We start from the raw sequence: 20,621 nt of genomic DNA, 5'->3' as shown, positions 1-20,621 counted from the left end.
ACCAGTTTATTTTTACTGTAAAGGTGAAAAAAGTAAGCATGTAAGAAAAAGCTGAGACTGTCATTGAATTTAGCCCTTTATTTTTTAGCAAATATTTCTCTTCATTTCTTAAAACTATTCTCACAATTTCTGTGTAAAGTAACTGCCAAAAAGTATTTCCTTTCCAGAATGGCTGCAGCCTCTGGTGGTTTGCCAGTGCTTCTGTGAATCAATAATCAGAGGAAATCCAATATCCTTCTAACTGAGACTGTAATTCAATCTGAGGGCATCTTCCTGAATGTGCAGATCCTCAGCTACAAGAGCAGAGTGCTGGGTTTCCCATTAGATATGGAAATAAGAGTAGATACGGAAGTTTGAGGTTCAAGTTTTCTCTACTGTTTCCTGTAATTAAGAAAATGAGATAATAGAAACTGTCTTGTGCAGTGTCTGCTATAGACGGGGGTTCCACGTTGATCTACTTTTAGATAAAACTATTAATGCAAGGTTCCTCTCTGATACTCTTAAACCTTTATATTGCAATTGGCTAATGCTTCCCAGTTTGTCATGTGGTTACTCTTGTACACTGATAAAGCACTGGTATCTATGGAATTGCTATTGTCTGCAGTGATTGCTACAAACCTCTTTGTTTCTCACAGTTGCTTCCCTCAGCTCTAAGTGACAATGAACTCAGGGCTTAGAAAGCAGTGAACCCCAGTGTCTGGCAGTGATGAGTCTTGACAACCAGTAGCAAATTTAATTCTTGGCTTGGCAAGTAGTTGGTATCTGCTGTTCTTCACGTACTCCATGAGACCAGGGCAAATTTGAAAAGTGAGTTTTGGGAAGGGTTGTAGATAGTTGGAGATGAGTCTTGAGGGCAGGAGTGGAGGGTGGAGTTCCTAGATGGAAAGCATTGGAGGGAAAGCAGGGGAGTGTGGACAAGACAGGGTTGTTCTAGCCAACCTCCTTCAAGGCTGTCGAAGGCTATGAAAGGCTGCTTTGTTGGGTGCTGGATTTCTGTTCATGGGAGATGGGCTGGGAGGAGTGGTTGTCAAAACACAGGATCACTGCAGAGGAACTCTGAAGGGATGGGAAGTACAGGGAAATTGGGAAGGATGGCAGATGTGGGTCTCAATAGACAAAACCAGCAGCTTCAGTGTGATGCCTTAGGCCTGGGATTTAGGAGGGATTGGGATTGGAAGTGAATGACCATGAGAGGAAGGAGCAGCCTGCAGCTTGTTGGCTGCTATGGTTGATGACACCACCATGGACCTTTGCCTTTCTCATGGCTCCCACTGACTCCTCTTCAACTGCTTCTCCTTGAGGTTTGCTGGAGAACGCTGTGGCAGCAGCAGGGGCCGCTAGGGTGCGTTGGCTGCTGAGCCCAAGAGGAAGAGGCCATGAAGGACTGATCAGAGCTGCTGAGTCAAGCCTGGCCCTCATGCCTTTCCCCCACAGGGAGTCAGGATGTCACTGGTCCTGTAATCACAGCTGGGTGACTGAAGGAAGAGGAGCATCATCACAGGCCAGAAATACCAAAGGAAGTTTGTCCCAGCAGCAGCCTCTTCAGCCTCTCCTCAAATTCAAAAGCAGCTGTAATAGCAAGTGTGGTGTTAGTATAATTGGGGGTGGTTCTGAAGAGGAGTCTGGATACAGGACCACGTGCAGCATGCGGCCATTACTGTTTCTTTGTGTGTTCTGATACTGAAATTGCAGCCTGAGGTGAGGTTGTAACTGAAGCAACTGTATCCAGTTGCTGAGCCTGCTACTGAGCCATAATCTGACAAACTTTCTTTCTAAACCAAAAATAAATAATGCAAATGTCCTTGTTACTTGCAGAGTTCCCTGGGATTTCCCTCCCATTACTGTAGTTAGTAGCTAGAAGGGTCTGTGTGTGGGGTTAGTTAACTGTAAAGCCTGATCATCAAGCAATTGTCCATTTCTAGGGCCCTCAGAACCCTTTGTAAGTAAAATTACACTGTAAAAATTAGAAATATGATAGCGTATTCTCACTGGAAAATCCATTAGAAGCAATATATCTTTGCTTAAACAAGGTTTTTGCTTTTATTCATGATATTATTGACACAGCCTGTATTTCAAACATTAATGTTCAGCAAGAGAGTGTGCTGGTTATATCATGTGCTGCACCTGGTTAACAGTTCAGCATTACAGGGAGGAGAAAAAAAACCCTGATCAAGTGTGTGATAGCTGAAAATAAATATGTATATAATGTGAAATTAATTATTTTGAATCCTTTAGTTTTCCATCTTTTTTTATATATATGGATTTAGTGACAGCCATATTTTTCATCCCCTATAGTACATATAAAATATTGTGCTCCAGTTGTGTTTATGCCAAGGAATACAATTTCTGCATTTGAGTGTCTTTCTCACTGTCATCAATAACATTATAAATTTGTCTAAATTCAGCAAGTAAAAACAAGGTTGGAAACTATGTTTTATACCACTAGCTGCAGGGGGCATAAAATTACGGTAATTTGTGGCTTTACTATTGTCAGTCATGTTCAAGAGTTTTTTCCAGTGGAAATTTATCACGCGCCTGTCACTGAACATACTACAGAGCTGCAAGGCGGTTTTCTAATATAGAGGCACTGAGCAATTCCCTGTGAAGTACAAAAAGCTAAAAATACTCATTCACCTTTCTTTTGTCTTGCTTTTAGAAGGAACGAACCTGGAGCAAATGTGTGGAAAGCGTTCGGCAGTGCTGAGCTCTGCTGTAACCAGACAAGCGCACCTTTCTTGGTAACAATAACACTTGGCCAAAATGCTTTTTTATATGATTTTTTGTAGGAGTTTTGGGGGGAAGTGGGGAAGCAGGTACAGCTTGTGGTGTGAGTGGCCAGAAGTGCTGTGTGCAGAATCGCTGCGGGACTGGTGGGACGGTGCCAGCTTTCCAACTGTGCCCACTGTGGCTCTGGGGGGGGATGGCAGCTCATGCTCCTATTGCTACGAACTACAAGCCAAAAAGTTGATTAAATGATTCTATCAAGGGGATGCTTAAAAGAGCAAAGACATTGTTGGTGTTCTGCCTTGCTCAGCTGAGATCAGAGTCTCTTGGGCTGATGGCCACCACAGGTTTGACCTCCGACTTTCCCACCTGGAAATCCAGTGGCTGCCTTGTGTAGCATAACATCCTGTACCTGGTGGCAGTTAATAAGGGCACTACATGTCTTGTTCTTCAAAGTTTTCATTTTGTGTAGCACATTTTTCTGCTGCCTCATTTGGAGCTCCTGTTTTTTTGGCTTAATGCCTTTCCACAGTCAGATGAAGCACTACCACAAGGCAATTGGCTATTTTTAACTGAGTCATAGAAGATTTGGGTGTTTGTTGAAAAGTGATTATTAAGATAATACTCAGTTCTTTTAGGGCAATCTTCACAGCATTGAATCGTGAGAAGGATGATGTTTACTTGTGTCAGGGAGGAGCTGCTGGTGGAGGCAGTGCTGCTACATTATTTGGTTTTCTTCCTTCTGATTTTCTCAGTGAAACCTGAAGGTTTCCTATTTTAAAACATTTTTTGTTGTTTTCTAAACACTTCCCCCATCCCCCAGTAAGTGAAAGTGAGCACAGGTGCTGTCTTGAAGACTGATGATGTTACCTGTGACCTGGTATGGTTGTATGTTATTGCAAGGCACTAGGAGTTTATTGAAAAACACATTTTTTGTGCATTTTGGTTTTGACTACTTGTGAATGTTCATAGATTTTCAATTCCTCTGCATTTCCTTGAAAACTCAGGCTAATTTGCTTGTGTAAAAAATACAAACTATTTTTGAGGCAAATGGCATTGTTTGTTTACTCACCATGTAGTTCTGGCCTGTACTTTACCATTTAGGCCTCTAAACCCACTTGTTCAACATGAAAAACTATTGTGGGGCAGAAACAGTGCTGAGATGCAGTAGGAAACAGCAAAATCTGATCAGATGCTTAAAGAGGAGCAAAACATCCAAATGCGTTGTTAATGGGAGATGCTGGTTCTGGAGCCATGGTGTGAATGTTGAGGGTTTGAAGTTGCAGGATTTTTAGCACTGGAAGCATTTTAAGTATCTAATTGTGGCCATGAAAGCAAAATAATGCCAACAAAATTTGCAATTCAAAATAACCTTTAAGTTTGATTTAATGACAAAATAAATGTCAACAAACAGTCTTATAATTAATTATACGAATTGGCAACAGCACTTCTATAAATTATGGATCTGAACTGCTTTTTAAATATTCTCTACAAAAAAACAGAGTGATCATAGGCATTAGTTATGTGTGTACATACATATATATGTAATCCATTCATGCAGATACCTCTACCTGTTAATATGAACACACACACGTGTATATGGTGCTTTCTAAAGCTCAGCAGTTCTGAAAAGGGTTAAGCAGTTTTAAAATTACCTCAACCCACTGCTTAAACATTGTTGCCTTAATTAATAGCTGCTAACACATGAAGGGCTTGTCTTGGCTCTCAGAGTATATAAAAAAAAAAAAGCAGCATGTCACAGAGCTCTGTGTACACTGTTTCTTGTCTACTGCCATTAAAATTAATCACTGCAGCTATAACCTGAAAGGTTTGTTACTTCTGGTGCAAGTGGACACACCAACACCTGCAATTTCTTATCCAAAGAATCTCTAGTGTATTGTCTGTGATTTTTTTTTAAAAGGAATTTAATGTTTTGGTTTTTGTTCTTGTTTTGTTTTTATTAAAAGGATGGCTGTTGATACTTGTCACTTACCTAGCATTTCTGAAGGGAATGAATGAATGAATGAATGAATATGAAATGAATATGAAATGAAACTTTTGGCAACTACTTACTAATTTAGATTAGCCATAGTGAAAGCTAGTCCTTCCCCAAGGAGAAGTTAAAAATAATATGGAGGACTAACACTACCCATGAGCCAATATGCAAGGCAGTGTTTTTATAATCCATTTTCCAGTGCTAAAAGACTTTGTCCTTTTGCTGTAGTGGAGAGACTGCAAAAACTTGGAGTGGAAATTGGGAAGAACTTCCCACCTCTTGCTGTATTAAATACTAAACTAATAAAGACAATTTTTAAATCTGTTTCTTAACACACCAGTATCCATGTAACCAACAACTTTCATGGTTCTAAATTTGGTGAATTTTCCTTACAAATGTTGTTGCTTGTATTGGATAATCCCATTCCCAAACTGGACACGCCTGCACAGTGCAGCCCCACAGCCTGTTGCCCCATTGTTGGGTTGTGTTGGGTTGTGGTAGTTCAAATACTTGGACCAAACAACCTGGAAACCCTGTGACCAATCAAATGTGGTGCCAGTCCAAAAGCAGTTTTTGCACTGACTTGGTTGCCTGCAGGAGCAGGGACCAGGACTTACAGCTGAGGAGATCCCTTCTAAAGCTGGTCAGGGGGAACGTAGGGAGAGCAAGGACAGCAGCTGGTGAATCCTTGGGATGGTGGCACTGTCGGACTGGCAGGCAGTGCTGTGCCAGAGTGGCACATCAGCCTTACCACATTGCTGAAGTCCATAACATTGTGCTGGCCCTGTGGAGTGGGCAGCACAGTGAGTTTTGGGCAGTGTCTTCCTTGTGTTGTTTAGTCTCGGTATTGAGATTGTCGTGGACTACAGCAACTCTGGTTATACTGATACAGGGAGTGCAGGCAGGAGGGCACAGTGCTGCTGGAACAGGGATACAGTCTAAGGAAAAGGAATGGCTACTCTCAAACTTGGAAAGCAAAGTTCAGTTATGACTTCTAGCCTTCATTGGAGCTCGTGGGAAGACTTCTATTGCCCCAGCAGCCATTTGCTTTTGCAGCAGCAGCTCCGCTATGGAAGTGTGAGCAGAGGCCAAGGCATGCAGCATGACCTTCACTGGCTGAGGGGGGCTTCTTTAATAACTTGCATTATTTGCAACTGCCAGCAGTGCGAGTGGGGCAGGTTGTGTGTCATCCACCCACTCTTCCCTGAGCTCTTCTCTGTACACAGCCCCACGGATGCTATTGTTAGGTATGAACGCTAATTGCTGGTATTTCAAGGCTCCTACCTTCTTATTGCTAAAGCCTGTAACAATAATCACAGCCTATATTCCCCATCTCTCGGCATCAAGGAAACAAGATATGATCATAGGCAGTGTGCTAATGTAATTGTAGTATATAGAATATGAGCTTTCTCTATGTAAACAGAGGCCTGGCCACATCCTATGATAGCTCTTCCCGCACTCCGCACGCGGGTGTTCCTCAGCTCACCGCTCAAGTCCCCATTATGGATACATCCACCCTTGTCATAACACCACCTCTGAAACACTCACACCGTTTGGTCCTGCTGCATAATGGTAAGAGGGTGGAATATTAAATTGAAAAAGGCTGTTTAAGTAATGTCAGCAGCCTGACTAATTTCACAAAAGGAAGGAAATTCAAAGTTAAGGCTATGGTGTATTCTTATCTAGATGCCTGAAGATTTCTGTGCATGACAATATGCCCCTAAAATTCAGAGCTGTCCCTTATGTCTTTAATTTCTCCCATTGTGTCGCTCCTTTTTTTTTATTAAACATCAAAGTGAATTCACAACAGAGAGTCAGCCTAGAATTTAATCCTCTAAATACCTTGAAAATAGAGGTTTAGACTAGAAGTACCAATATATACCCTTAAAACTTCAGTGTAATATAAAAGAGATTCTAATCACAACAGATCATTACAAAGAAGAGTAAACCACTTTAAAAAAAATTAAGTGTCTTAAATATAATAAAAAGGAATAATTAAGAATCAAACAGGAAGCTGCTATTCTGACAATTTAATGATGCTGAATTGGACTGAAAGAATTGGCTTTGCCACTAAAAGGCAGTGAAAATCTGATAATTTCAAAATGGCACTAAGATCAGATCAAGTGGGTTTTTTTGAAATCAAATGCAGCAGAACCAGAAAGAAATGGTAGAATTCACCTTAGAAGAACCTTGGAGTGTTTTGGATTCCTACTGCTGCCTGGGGCTGAAGAACTTACTTTATCAGACCTGCTTAACATCTTTAGACCAGGGTCTTCCTGGGAATTTATTACCACATGGAACCTGTGGAAAATAATGTGACAGTCGTAATTGCCAAATAGAATAACAAAACATGGTTGTTCTTTCATTCCTATTTCTTAAACCAAGAACAACCAAACCTCAGGATTTACATAACAGTATCTGGGAGCTGATTACACTAGGAGTTTTCCACTGTGTGCAACATGCAAATGAAAGTCAAGTAGACAATTTGCTTTGAGTTTCTGTATATAAGAATAGATAGGCATCTCAACGTTTAAAAGCAAGCAAGCTCATCTTACAAAATGCTCACAGCAACTGCACACATAATTTGTACATGCACTTACCATGACTCTGTGAATCATGGCCATTTATTTACTGATACTCATTTTCTGAGCATAACTAGGTGCACTATGACAAGCATTAATAGGTTGCATTGTTAGATTTTTAGTTCCTCAGGGGCGGGTTGGTGTCTTCTACATGAGAACTTTAGGAAGAAAACTTGGCAAATTGCTATAATTTGTACTGCAGTGGAGAAAGACGTCATTAATAGCAATCAGTTGGTATATTGTAAAAATAAATCCAAGAAGGTGAGACAATTTTATTTGTTACAATTTGTCTACAGTGAGCAAATACCTGTTTTGGGCATCATCAGCATATTACTGGAACACAAGGGCAAAGCTTTAAAACACAGAAGTAAAGCTATAAAACACATAAGAAATTAGAACACAGAGTGGTTAACAATTGTGTTTTCCATCCTTGCATGTTCTCCTGAAGCACTTGTGAAATCTTCTGTGTTGCTTTCCTCTGTTCTTAACGTGTTAAATGTCACACATGCCACAGAAAGTAGTGGTTTGATCCTGCTCTCTTTTAGCCCTCTGAATTAAGTACGTGATCATTGTATGTTCAAACATCATGGACTAAAACATCAGCTATTATTAGAGTGCGATGGGTCCTTTTATACCGGTGGCCCATAGCTCAGACTGTTTCCAGATGTGCAGAACTCGTAAGCGGCTTGTCACTCATGAGACCCGTAGGTGAAGCAAACAAAAACCCCAAAGCCCACCCCGACCCCAATCCCAGGCTGCAGCTCCGGTCCGTGGCAGGCTCCCGCCCGCATCCCGACTCCTGGGGTTCTGCTGCCATCCTGTGGCAGCCGGGCTGCCGGCGCCCCCCGCTCCTGCCTCCTGCGCTGCTCCTGGGCGTTTGCGGGGCACCCACCGGGATCCTTCTTCCGCTGCCTTCCTGCAAGGAAGGCCGTCACCTGTTGCCTCCGCTGCTCTTACCAGTCTTGAGTTGATTTCTGCTTGATAAAGCGCAGGGATAAATAGTATAAAAGCAGGAAGCTGCAAATGATGCCAGTGAGAACGAGGTAGCTCACGTAGAGAGGGTGAGAGTCCAGGTCCAGAGACTGAGTGATCTATAATGACCAATAACACAGAATTAGGAAAAGACACAAAATTTTCGTGCTGGATCTGTGAACTGTGTTTTATGTGTGAGCTTCCCTGGCCCTTGCTGCCTTTCCCGTTTTCCAGCTTAGGTGTAGCTTCCAAGGTGGTTTGATAGAGGGTTGCAGCTACTCTATTCCTATTTCAGAAGAACACATTTCAGCTTCTAAACAATTTCAGCAGGTGCATAGTTGGGGCTGGTGTAGAAAAGACTTGCCCTTTATTATTTTGGTTTTTCCTCTTCAACTAAAAGAAAGGCATAGAAGGAGTGACTGCTGTAAGGCCATCTTTAGGAACAAATTTACAACCAAGTGTAATGCAATTTCATGTGTTGATTTTGCAGTTGCCAAATTTGTGGCCTACACCATCTATTGTATGACAGGCATATAAATAGCATTCCAATTGCTTATCAAATGTGCGCAACAATTTTTATTACTGACTTACAAGCTTCCCTGGTATTTGAAAAGTAGTGTTTCCAACAGTCATTTCATATGTGGTGTCAGTGAACTGAATTTGCATCATTCCTTGAAAATTCCATCTGAGGAAAGAGATCTTTGAAACCCAGAAAGGAACTGAAAAAGAAAATGAGGAAAATTGATGCACACACAAAACTTGAGACCTCGAATACTTGCTGTGCTGCTGCCAAATACAACAGGTTTGTCTCACTACTTGACAGCCAGAGGCTGTAAACATGTAACAATTTATTATTGGACAAAATGGCAGATATACTTTACATAGTTACGTGGAGACGGGAACTGAGGAGTTAGCTAATATCCATATCCATCAAACTCCCCCTGTCAACCAAATCTTCCTGGAGCTCCATCTTCATCTTTTGAATACAATTCTTTTTACTGAAGAATTTAGCAACCACATAAGAATCAAGCCTTTTTCAAGTGCTTTTTTTGACCAAACTTCTTGTTGCCTCATTTTCAGGTGGAGAAACTGATGTAAAATGAATGACCTGACTGCACTGTCACCATCCAAGAAGATAATTACAAAGGTAAGAATAAAGCTGAGTTTTCCTGCACGTGACACACTGTCACTGATGAAAGCCACTGATGTTTCATTTTGGAGAAAAGGTGGCAGCTTTGTCTTACCTGTCCAGAGGCTGTCCAGGCTTATCACAAAACCACCACTCAGGTAGAATGATGTGAAAAGGACGTTGCCAAAGAAGGCCGAGAGCTGTAACGTCGGCAGCAGAGCTGCCACCCAAAGTGCCATGGCACGGGCACTGTACACAGCCAGCCACACTGACAGGAAGTTCAGCAGGAAATGTTCCAGCTCAGGAACAAGGTTTGCCAGCCAGTAGATGGGAACCCCATAAATGATAACAAAACCACAGTGTTCTGGGAGCTCCCCCAAAATCTGTTTGGGAAGATGAAAAAGAATATACAAAAAGAGAGAAAAAGGTGAATGATAATTACAAAAATACATGAGATGTGCCTTAATGTACTTATGGACTATTTATAAAAGCTATAGGAAATACTCCCTTAGAATGCAGTCATCTCCCTGTTAGGGGTTGTCAGTGACATGCAAAAGCAACCCACAACAGAAACAAATCCTTGCTAGTTTCTTCTCCAGTTGTGACAATGTCTATAGCTAATTGTTAAATGGAGAGTATTCTTGTTACAGATTAGATGTCTTGTTTTGTTACAGGTTTGGGAGCTTCTAAAAATGTAAGACGCTTTTGGTGAGAACTGGTGTGCTTGATAACAGCAATACTGTTACTGACTCATGGCAATTGAATGTTTTGTCCCAATTTGGTTGAAAGTAGTGTGAGACCAAATTTGAGACAAATTTGGCTGTTGGTCCCTTCCCCACCTTGTCCCAAAGGCAGTCCAGTTAGCAACTTGATTAGTTGTAAAACAAAAGCATGACTGGGGTTTTCTCAAATATCTAAGGAGTATATGGAAAGTATTAGTTCCTCCAAACAGGGTTGCTACTATCCTCTAATACTAAGGTTGTAACAAATTACATCGATTTCTCTGTGAATAATGTGCAATCTTTGTGACACAATGCAAAGAATATTTTTCTCTGGCAACCACTAATAAGCATTTAAAACCTTGTGCAGAAATGGAAACCTAAATTACAGATGCCATGGCAGGCAGAACTCATCTAACATCACAGAGAAGGGATTATTCAAAACCCTTGTGAAAAAGCGAATGCAGTTTTTAAAAAGTTCTAAATTTAATTCTAGAAACTGTGGCTCTTTGTGCATGTAACACATTTTTTAGCTCAGACCAATAAAGGCCCAACCAACTACTGGAAATATCACAGCGTTTTGTCATTTCTGTTTTACCTTTGCTTTAGCATTTGATACGAATGTTTTGTTTTACAGATCAAGATAACGTAAGCAAACTTTCAGAGATGCTTCAGTGAATTAAATATGCAGGTATGTAAAACCGTCTAAACCCAGAAATCTGAGTCTGAGATTTCTCACATTTTGGCCAAAGAACCCAGTGAAAAGTTCTTCTTTGGCTTTTCTGGTGTGGGATCTCAGCCATGACTTATGGCAAAGATCTAAAGTAGTGTGAGGCTTAATCTATTAATACTAAGGAAGCAAGACTGATAGCCTTAGCTGGCACACACAAAAGAACAAAGTCTGATATGAATGTGATTATTTATACAACAAGGCTTTGGTTTGCTTGTGTTTTTTAATGTTCAAGACAGCTGTTTGTATTTCCTGGCAACAAAACCAAATTACCTTAGCAAAGAAGTATGGGCTAACAGTGTACATTCCACCTTCCAAGTCATGATAAAGCATTGCCCTTTCTGAATGACCTGCAGGGTAGGAACAAACACAATGGGTTGTATTATTAAGTTTAATTTTTTTCATAGATTTAAGAATTTTTTGATTCCTTATAGCATTTACAAGAAGACTGACACTTACATTTGGCAATAACATCCAAAATTACCGTGAATGGGATTAGGGCACCTATCATGTACAGCAGTGCTGTTGTGTCACGAATAGAGAGTCCGTTTTTTTCATGGCCATAGTACAAAAATCCAATTAATAATGACATAAAAAGGGCTCCAAATCCATGGATTAATAATGTTGAAAGATCTCTGAAGTCATTGGAGACTTGACGACTAGGAAAACAGCAATATTGACCGTGAGATATTATACTTACTAATGCCAGTTATATTCAGACACATAGCCCCAAACAGTGTTAAAAATCAATCCTTGGAACTTGCTGGCTTTGGCTAGGAGAGGGGTTGGGCTCCCTGTTTCTGTAAAGGATTTTACCTCATCAAACCTATGAAGCACCTATAGCCACAGAGTATTTCAGGTCTAAATTGCTGATAGGCTGAAGGAAGACAATTGGTGTGGGACATTCTGTGCTTCTTTCTGATGATTTGAAATATAAATGGGCATGATACATAACTGTTTATGCTGAAGATAAGTTTACCTTAATAATATAGTGAACTGCTTTAAGGCTCCTGGTAACTGATCACTTGAATGGTGAGGCATATTGATAGCCTCTTCTGAATTTAAATGGGCCCTGCCCAGAAGAAAAAGAGAGAAAAAAATAAATTAGCACAAGGTGTAGCTATTATTCCAGATCTTCTGTACAACACTTTTTTCTTTACCTCTGCTTGCTGACTGTGGTCTCAGCATTGTCTCCTTTAGTAGCTTTCCATAAGAAATCATCAAAATGTTTGACTTTTTCTAGGAACAAGTTGGCAAGAACATTTGCTCTTTTTTGGCTTTCCATCTCCTTTTCTGCAGTCTGTTTATCGATACTGGTTAAGTCAACTGCAAGACATTACTTGATGTGAGTCCATGTGCTATAGAAGAAATAACTTTATGATGTGTTCAGAATCAGGGATTTCATTGGGAGCAGACAGTACAACCTGTGTACATGCATTAACTTACAACAGTTCAAACTTTATCAGTTATTTTAGGTAATTAGAGATGAACAGATTGTTAATGTGTATGCTTCTTACCTAGTCACTCAATGAATCACTGAGAGATTACAAAATTGCTTATTATAATATTATAAACTACTATTTCAGATTTTTCTAAATTTCATAGTGCCTTGAGAGCAGTGCTGAGAAAAAATAGGCATGTAGGCATGTAGAAATTTACAGTGTTTTATGTGACTTTGACTTAAATCATGTTTTTCTTCATCTGTAAAATTATAGTTATTGTCTTACTTGTATCTTACAGAGGTGCCATAAACTTTACCTGATACTAAAAAGTCTAAAAGGGATATTATCTAAGGACAACATAGTCATACCAATAATAATTGGCTTAGCTTTTTTTGTTTTTTAATCTAAACTTACAATAGTATTTTCCCATGCTGACCTTCAGTGTAGATTGACAATATCTGATGTTTTACAGATGCTTTCTGAGAGAACTATCACTGGCTGATCATGTCTGTTCAGCCACTCTTAGGAGGAGTCCATCAGAAATTCCTTGCAATCTGCCCTATATCTTCCCTTCTGCCCTGGTCTCCTGTTTCTCTGTCAGACATACAGCCAGCACTTGTGTGTTTCCATCAGGTGCTCCCTCTTGCTGTGGATCCTCTGCCATCCTGTCCTATTTCCACATTCCTGCTGCCCCTATTTCCTTTCTTTCCCTATAGGTACTGACTGTGCATACCATTCAATGATCTTCCACCTGCCTCTCTGCCCTCCCCACCTCCATGTCGCAGGGGTTTGTCTCTGTAACCAAGGGCTGTAGCTACAGGTTTTCCCAGGACTGCCTCTCATTCTCCATTCCCATACAGGGGTGCTGCAAGCCTTCCCCAAGGCTGTGCTTGGCTGAGGACTGCTCTGAACCTTGATGGTGACAAAGGTCTTTTTGTGGGGCTTGACACCAAGGTTAACTTCTGTTTATCCCTGCAACAGCTGGCACTGCCTGCCACACAGGCACAGCTGAAGAGGTTACTCCAGAGCATTATGGTTGTCTGATGCCTGGCCAACTTGAGTGCAAAGACCTAAGGGCTGGAATTGAGCCAGCCTCTGTTAAGAGATTTCTGCCATCAGATTAACAGGGGCAGATTCCCTTTCCACGTTGCAAAAACCAGAAGATGAATGGATTTGAAACCACATAAACTTTCTTGGAGGAGTAAAAAGATTGCTGATTTGGATTAGCTTTTTCTCCCTTCCAGTGTGCTCTGTAGGGCAGCACTCCTCTTTCCTATTACTTGTTCCAGGTTTGTCTGTGACTAGGGAAACTAGCCTCTACATTTTCTTAACTGAGAAATCAGAGAACTGTCTACAGAAAGCAGTTGTTCAGTTTACCTGTGTCTTTCCCACAGAAGAAGTTTCAACCAGATAAGACATGAGGATAATTATGCTAAATATGTGGACCAGTTACTGGATCTGGCAGGCTTAGAAGGAGCGTTTTTTAAAATTAACTTTGTCTCTACATCTTGTTTTTGTTGCATTTCCTGTACTGACAAATAAGGATCCTATTAAAAACTGAACTTGCTGCAATATTGATTTGAGTTAGTCCTAAGGAATCCCTAAGACAGTTATGGTTAATAAAAATCAGTGTTAGCTAGACACTTATGAAAGCAAATGGTTTTATGACATTTTTTATGACAGTACTTGATACTGACCATAGAAATCCGCAGGATTGCTGTACCTTGGGCAGGGATAGCCTAGTTCTGTGAAATACTGGACCATGTCCTTAGCTGTTCCACAGTAGGCAGTGAGTCCAGAAGTCATCAGAAGAACCAGATCAAACAGCTGGAAGATATCTGACCGGGGCTGATGAAGTGAAAGAAGAACCAATCTGTTTCCTCTGGCCAGTCTGGACAATGTTATCACAAGGTTATGTGCAGTAAAACTGTCCAGTCCAGATGTGGGCTCATCAAGTATGAGTATTCCTGCCAAAGACAGTATTAGCTGTGGAAAGCAGCATGTTTGGTTTGGAAAGTATATTCTATGTGAAATGGTGCTAGTGCATGAAATTTCACTCATTATTTTTAAAGAAAACATAATTTTTTTTTTACTTCAGCACATCTATTCCAGAGCATCACTTCTTACAAAAGCAAAAATCTTCTGTTTTCCCCATAACTACAAAAATATAACTTTATACAAGCAAAAAGTTTTCAAATCCATTTCCTAGTGAAAAAACTGATGCGAAATCTTGTTCGACAAGAGGCTCAGTCAAGGTTAGCAGTGCTTTTGATATATATAAGATCAGAGAGGGGATTCCATCCTGCAAAATCAGCTGTGGATGTAGCCTCATGTTTTGCTTCTACTGAAGGTAGTGGAAGTTTCTAGTTTACCTGCAACATGAACCAGCCATGTCAGTGAGTTGCACAAGACTGCAATGACTGACTATACAGTCAAGAAAAACACCTTTACTGTTAATACTGGACATGTAAATGGGGGCTGGGTCAGAGAAAAGGAAAACAATCTCCAGGTTAAAATAGGTCAGCAGCCTTCCAAAGTAACTTGTGGCATGTGGTCAGATAAAATCCAAACTCTTATACTGATATGCACAAATAAGAGCAACTTCAGGCAACCTTGAGTTATCTTTGTGGTGGTGGTTTTTAGAGAGTGATGGGTGAAGGCTCCTGTGGAGCTCTGCCTTCGTCTGCCTCCACTTTTCCATTGGCAAAGGTGACTGAAGCAAAAGTGTGTCAACTGCTGAAACACTCTGTTTACAGAATTATTCCTGTAATAATTACAGTATTATCTGTGATCAGCACTGATTTCAATAGAAGCAAATGGACCAGCAGCCAGTCACTGACTGCTGTGGAGAGGCAGCCTCTGGCAGAGCGTGCTATAAGGCCTGTTAAGTGTCCCGAGTATGAACTCCTGAAGCTGCCCCAGGGGCAACTGAGTGTGTGGCTCTTCCCTGAAAGCTTCCATCTTCATGCAGTGCCCTGTTATGCCCGAGTGGTGTGTGGTGGGCCCCAGGAAGGTGTGGGTTCTGCTCACCCGGGTTCCAGAGCAGCTGCACGCCGATGCTCACCCTGCGCCTCTCTCCCCCGGAGACGCCCCGCAGGTACTCGTTCCCCACCCTGGTGTTGGCGCACTGCCGCAGGCGGAGCTCTGCTATCACATCTTCCACCTGCGGGGATCCAAGGGTGACAGGCGTCAAGCAAGAGTTCATTTGCACATCTGTGCAGACATAAAACTGAAAATAGGATTAATTTGGTTAAAATTCATCTGGATATTTCAGTGCTAGAGACACTTGAAAACAAATCTTGATTTTAGAGATAACATTAAAAAAGACTCAGCAATCAAAAATTTAGTTAGTCTTTCACCCTCTGTAATGCTTTCTCTAGATTGTCATTTTTTTTGAGCTTTGGAACAATTGCTGGTTTCTATCTTGAAAGATGAAAAAGGTTTATAATTCATAATCTACATGAAAAAAATGCCAGATTAGCTGTTCTGACTCCAAACACAGAGGATCTCTTGGATAATTCCTGTCAGACACATTTTTGACAACTTTATTTTTTTCCAACAGCTTAATTACCCTTTTTTTCCTTTGTGAGTCTGAAAAAAACTTTGGAAGGCGCAGTTTGGCAACGAACAATAGTGTTTCTCTGACAGTCAGGTGGGGGAGCAGCCGGTCATCCTGCCGCACGTGTGCGATGCATTTCCTAACGAGCTGGGGAGTGCTGGGTTTGTTGTTGATCATGATTTGGCCAGACTTGATTTTGCCTCCATGATCCCGGCAGGTTATCACGTCAAGCAAGGATGTCTTTCCACCAGCTAGAAAAATAACAATTGAAAATTAATTTCCAAGGGATGGTTTTGAAAAGTGATCTTGTCACAGACAGAGAAGTTAAGGAAAAAAATATTCTTCACCAACCCATTCTGAAGTTTTCCCAAAGTCAAAGAGACAGGATCATCTTCAAAGAAAATAGTGACTATAAGCTCCTGTTCAGGAAATCTCTCTCCTCTGGAATGGAGTCTGTGATTTCAACCCTTGTCATTGCTCAGCAGAATTGGGTAGTTGGGCATTGAGGATGGCTTCATAAACACAAGAAGTGTCTCTTACCTCTTTGGTAAACTCTTTCAATTTTGAAACAGAGGTGAAAGGTGGTGTCCTGCCCTGGCTGAAGGGCTGACACTCAAATGTTCAGCAAGAGCTTTCTTTGTTGGAGGGATTTGTGAATTCAGAAACAGCAGCTGCATCAGCTGAATGACTTAGGCATTGAATGATTATACAGACAATAAGAACCCTAATCATGATTGAAATAAAAATTATTATGACTTAAATAAGACAAAAAGTCATTTAAATAATTAAGAAAAGCTGGCTCATACCCAGAGGTAAGAAAAGTAAAACAATGAAAACAAAACCTGATTTGGAGTTAAACAGCAAATGAATTTCTCCGTTTTGTTGTATGATTCTGTATGTAAACACACAGAACTCTCTTATGATTAGATGTCATTTATTTCTAGTCTCCCTGTTGAAAGATTAACTCCAGACTTGCTTCTTAATACATACATCTTAAAAAAGAAACCCATCCATCTGTAAACCACGTATTGCTCTGTTTAAGAGTGACATATTGATTGCCATTGACAATGTGAAACCCATCAACAGTTTAATCCATTTTACTAAGGCATTTGATGAAATAGATGATAAACAGCTTTTGAAAATAGTTTGACTAGTTTGCTGAAAGGGGTTTGTGCTCAGTGTATGTTACCTTACAAAGATGCTATATCTATAACTCAGTATGTTATTTCATCACAAAGGTTTTCCTTTTATTATCAGGAGAATTTCTAAAGTACAGCTTCACTTACATTATGGATATGTGCTAAGGAAAAATTCCCATGGCAATAGGGAAGAAAACACTTTTTTTAGAAATAAAGTTAGAACTTCTTTGGCAAATATGCCTTGCCTTTGAGAGAGAGAGAGCATCTTCACTGAATCACTGAGCCAACCTGATGTGAGATTCTAGTGGAGACAGAGCATGCAGGTTTTTACCTCCCAAGTATGGTACTTTCTACTTCAGTTTAACAAATCCTATTTCTACTTCTTGTCCCCCTTGACCAGGCCCACCAGAAAATGGAAGAAAGAAGACAAACCCTGGTGTAATAAAGCAGTAACCCCAGACAGAAGAGGAACTATCTTCTTCTCTGTAAGTTTCTATTAATTAATGCAAATGCAATATTTTATCCTATTAGAATTGTTTCAGTCCAAAAGGAATTCCTGCTTATGGCTATGCAAGTTGGCACTGATCTTTCTTATGGGGTCTGGCCTCATTTGTTTGCTGTCTAAGTATGGTCTGCAGTTGGCCTGTTCTGAATCTGAGCCATGAAACTGATTCATGTCCAGCAGATCTAGGGCTGCAAAGCCACACTCGTAACAATACCCCACTACACCTCAGGAAACAAAGAGCAAATGTGTACAGGCCATAACAAAATCAGGTTTGAAAATAATTTACTTTTTTCCCCGCCTAGTATCTTTCTTTGTTTCCTCATTCATCCTGTCACTTTAAAAATGTATTTTAGTTACAGAGCCAATAGTTTTTGTCCCAACTAGATTGTGACTGCAGAGTGCTGCTCTTGATTGTGTACATTTTATCTGAGAGCTGGTCATATAATGAAATGTGGTTGCTTTTACCAGTGCTTCCTATGATTGCTAGCATCTGACCACTTCGAACTTTTAGATTCAGATTTTGGATTATTGACACGTGGGAACGGGGATCCGATTTCCATGTCCATGGCATTTTCATCTGAGCGAGGTTCTCATACCAGGGAATCTGGGATGCTGTGTTAACCTAACAAAGAAAGAAAGAAGTCCTTTCGATTCAAGCAATAAATTATTTAGCAACAAATACATTAAAAGTTACAAAGTTACAAGCAAAGTGTATATTAAAATATTATTGTTCATCTTCAGAAATGCATAGAAGGAAGTTATTTTGCAGCCACCTATGGTTTTCATGACTTGCTTCTTGTTCTGTTAATCACTAAAGCTACCTCTGTCCTTTGTTACTTTGGTAATTTATTGCTATTGTAAATTTTAAATGTTTCAAGCTTTAAATATAATTTGAAATTCCGTGTAACTGAAAATTGTGAAATCTTACTCAGATGCCATGGTGAGGAGGAGATGAAAAATTTCACTGGTTCCTTGCAATCCTCCTTGTTAGTCGTCATCTCTTTATCCCCTTCCACATACTCATTCTTGCCAGCAAGGGCTGCTTTCCTCCCCAGCTGAACAGAAAGTCCCTCAGCTCCAGCCCTCAGAGGAATAATTTTGCTCAAGACTGAAACAAACCAGAGCCTGGAAACAGATCTCTCTTCCTGTCTTATCCCTTAACTTTACTGGATGTATTTACAATACAGGGATTAGTCTGCTGTCAATATTGCAGCCAAGAGTGTGATTCTGCTCACAAACCGACTGTGCAACAGTTGTGTTAACTTTTTCAACTTTATCTATCTTTTAGAATGGCTTGGGTATAGAAACAGGCGTTGCTGGATATGCTTCCTGCTGAAGGGAGGTGTATAAATGACAATTTTTACCTGGTAGTTGAGTTCCTTGACCTCCAGAACATTTGATTTTCCACTGTATGTGAAATATAGACTGTTATCTTCTTCAGAGTGAAAAATAGTATCCTGGGTCTTGGTCTGAAAAAGTTGTTTACGTGGATTACAACAGTTAATTACAATAACTAAAGTGCTGCTAAAGTCCGAGTTTAGAAAAGATGAAGCGCAAAGGGAAATACATTTATGGGATGTAACAGGATTATTGATGAGTTACTGTAGTGCAAAAGTCTGAAGGGTTGAAATGAGTTATCAGTTATCTGTTAATCAGTGGGAAACGTACTTTGTTCTAGTGACATGTGTGATAGTCAAACATGCTGTGTTGTGCTTTTCTAGTTGCTTTCAGTTTAAAAGGGAAAACTTTCAAAATGGAGGTAAATGTCATGCCACTACAAAGATATTGGACTCTTTTTTTTTTTGAGGAAAAAAGATGTACTACTTCAGCAGTATTAGTCTACTGAATCAAAATGGTGCATATTGTAATTGATGAATTATGGCAGCTACAAATTAAGGTTCACTGGAATTATGTCCATTATTGAATTCCACACGGACTCCTCAACTTGGAGGCTTTATGAACAAATAGGTGTGCAGCCACTAGTGCAGTCTCTTTCTCCTCTTCAGTTAAAATAACAAGAGTCTACTTGGCTTGGTTAACCTCTTGCATACAGCTGCAATTACAAAGTCCTTGCTGAGGCAGCTTTCTGGCTTTGGGTTTAGCTCTGTGTGCATGCCTGCAGCTTTTCTTCCAGCCAGCCATATATCTCCCACAACCCTGTGCTTTTCCTACTTGTCAGACTCATATGCTAGCCAAAGCAAACGTACCTGTTCCCTTTGTACCAGACCCTATCCATGCCTGTGGTATCTTTGGCAGGGGATGACCATGATCTTTGTGTGCACCTCCTGCCCTCTCAACAAACAAGGCTGATTAATTTTTTCAGTCTAGATATACAGCAGAAAGCAATATCACACCAAGCAGCCTGAAGAGCCACAGGAAAGCCCTCCAAACTACCCCTGCTGCCAAAGCACTCTGTGCCCTTCCTTATGCTGAACCTGATTTTTAAAAACAGGTGCTCCTCAGCAAATGTGGGGATCCAGTCTGAAGGCATATCCTGGGAAAGCCAGTCCAGGCCATGCTCAGGGGCTTTCTCCTCCATCCACACACCCTTGGAGATCCTCTCTCAGGATTCACCATCGTACCACCTGAGCACGGCTTGCATGGCACCAGCCTCATGCCCAGAGTGGTCTGCTGGGGGGTGTGGATGCTTTCTGCTCCCCGTTTCAGAGCGGGAGGAGCTCAGGGCTCACTGTGACAGCCCGGAGGGCAGGATGGCTGCCTGCCTCTCCCAGCTCCCGGCCAACGCTGCAGCTGCGGGACAGCTGAACCCCTCGGGTCCCTCCCCACCCCACGCAGCTCTCACCCCCAGCCAAGCCCTCGCACATCACCTGGCTCCAGCTGGCGTCGTCCAGAGAGACATTTTCAGTGGTTTCCTTCATGGTGGTGGAAGGTCTTGCTCCCTGCAGTGGTTTGACTATCTTCTCTATGAAAGCTGTGGAAATCCTTCTCCTCTTGGTTTGGAACGCAGTCCTTTCCAGGCACCCTCACCGCAGCACCATTTCTCCTGGCGAGCTGCGTCTCTGCAGCTGGCATGACCTCGTGGACAGGGAAATACTCCCCTCCTCTGGGACAGTGATAGCTCAGGCTAAAGGTACATCAGATAGCGGCTTCAGCTAATCACCGA

At 41.1% G+C, this 20,621-nt stretch overlaps 1 protein-coding gene and 1 long non-coding RNA gene across 2 annotated transcripts; one reads left to right on the top strand and one right to left on the bottom strand.

Moving 5' to 3' along the window:
- Positions 1 to 7,537: 7,537 nt before the first annotated feature.
- On the bottom strand, positions 7,538 to 20,619 carry ABCG8 (ATP binding cassette subfamily G member 8). Its single transcript, XM_010393680.4, has 13 exons — positions 20,326 to 20,619; positions 18,862 to 18,966; positions 17,963 to 18,119; positions 15,866 to 16,104; positions 15,325 to 15,457; positions 13,992 to 14,261; positions 12,013 to 12,178; positions 11,832 to 11,924; positions 11,312 to 11,511; positions 11,126 to 11,202; positions 9,519 to 9,786; positions 8,866 to 8,993; positions 7,538 to 8,393 (listed from the first exon to the last, which is right to left on the bottom strand). The coding sequence occupies exons 1-13, from the start codon at positions 20,374 to 20,376 to the stop codon at positions 8,256 to 8,258; spliced, it is 2,025 nt and encodes a 674-aa protein (XP_010391982.2). The 5' UTR covers positions 20,377 to 20,619; the 3' UTR covers positions 7,538 to 8,255.
- Positions 9,237 to 17,590, top strand: LOC104685678. The gene is made up of 3 exons (XR_751175.3): positions 9,237 to 9,421; positions 10,760 to 10,813; positions 17,393 to 17,590. It is a non-coding gene; the product is annotated as an uncharacterized LOC104685678 (long non-coding RNA).
- Positions 20,620 to 20,621: the final 2 nt, after the last annotated feature.

The sequence above is a fragment of the Corvus cornix genome, chromosome 3 (genome assembly GCF_000738735.6).
Source record: "Corvus cornix cornix isolate S_Up_H32 chromosome 3, ASM73873v5, whole genome shotgun sequence".
NCBI lineage: Eukaryota > Metazoa > Chordata > Aves > Passeriformes > Corvidae > Corvus > Corvus cornix.
The sequence above is the reverse complement of the archived record's forward strand: the minus strand, read 5'-3'. Positions and strand labels throughout refer to the sequence as shown.

Excerpts from the sequence above, each read along its gene's own strand:
- ABCG8 (XM_010393680.4), bottom strand. The coding sequence starts at position 20,376 with ATGAAGGAAACCACTGAAAATGTCTCTCTGGACGACGCCAGCTGGAGC. Across the intron at positions 16,105-17,962 it reads AGCAATCATAGGAAGCACTG|CTGGTGGAAAGACATCCTTG; the intron begins GTAAAAGCAACC and ends TTATTTTTCTAG. Across the intron at positions 15,458-15,865 it reads ACTCACAAAGGAAAAAAAGG|GTGGAAGATGTGATAGCAGA; the intron begins GTAATTAAGCTG and ends GGATCCCCGCAG.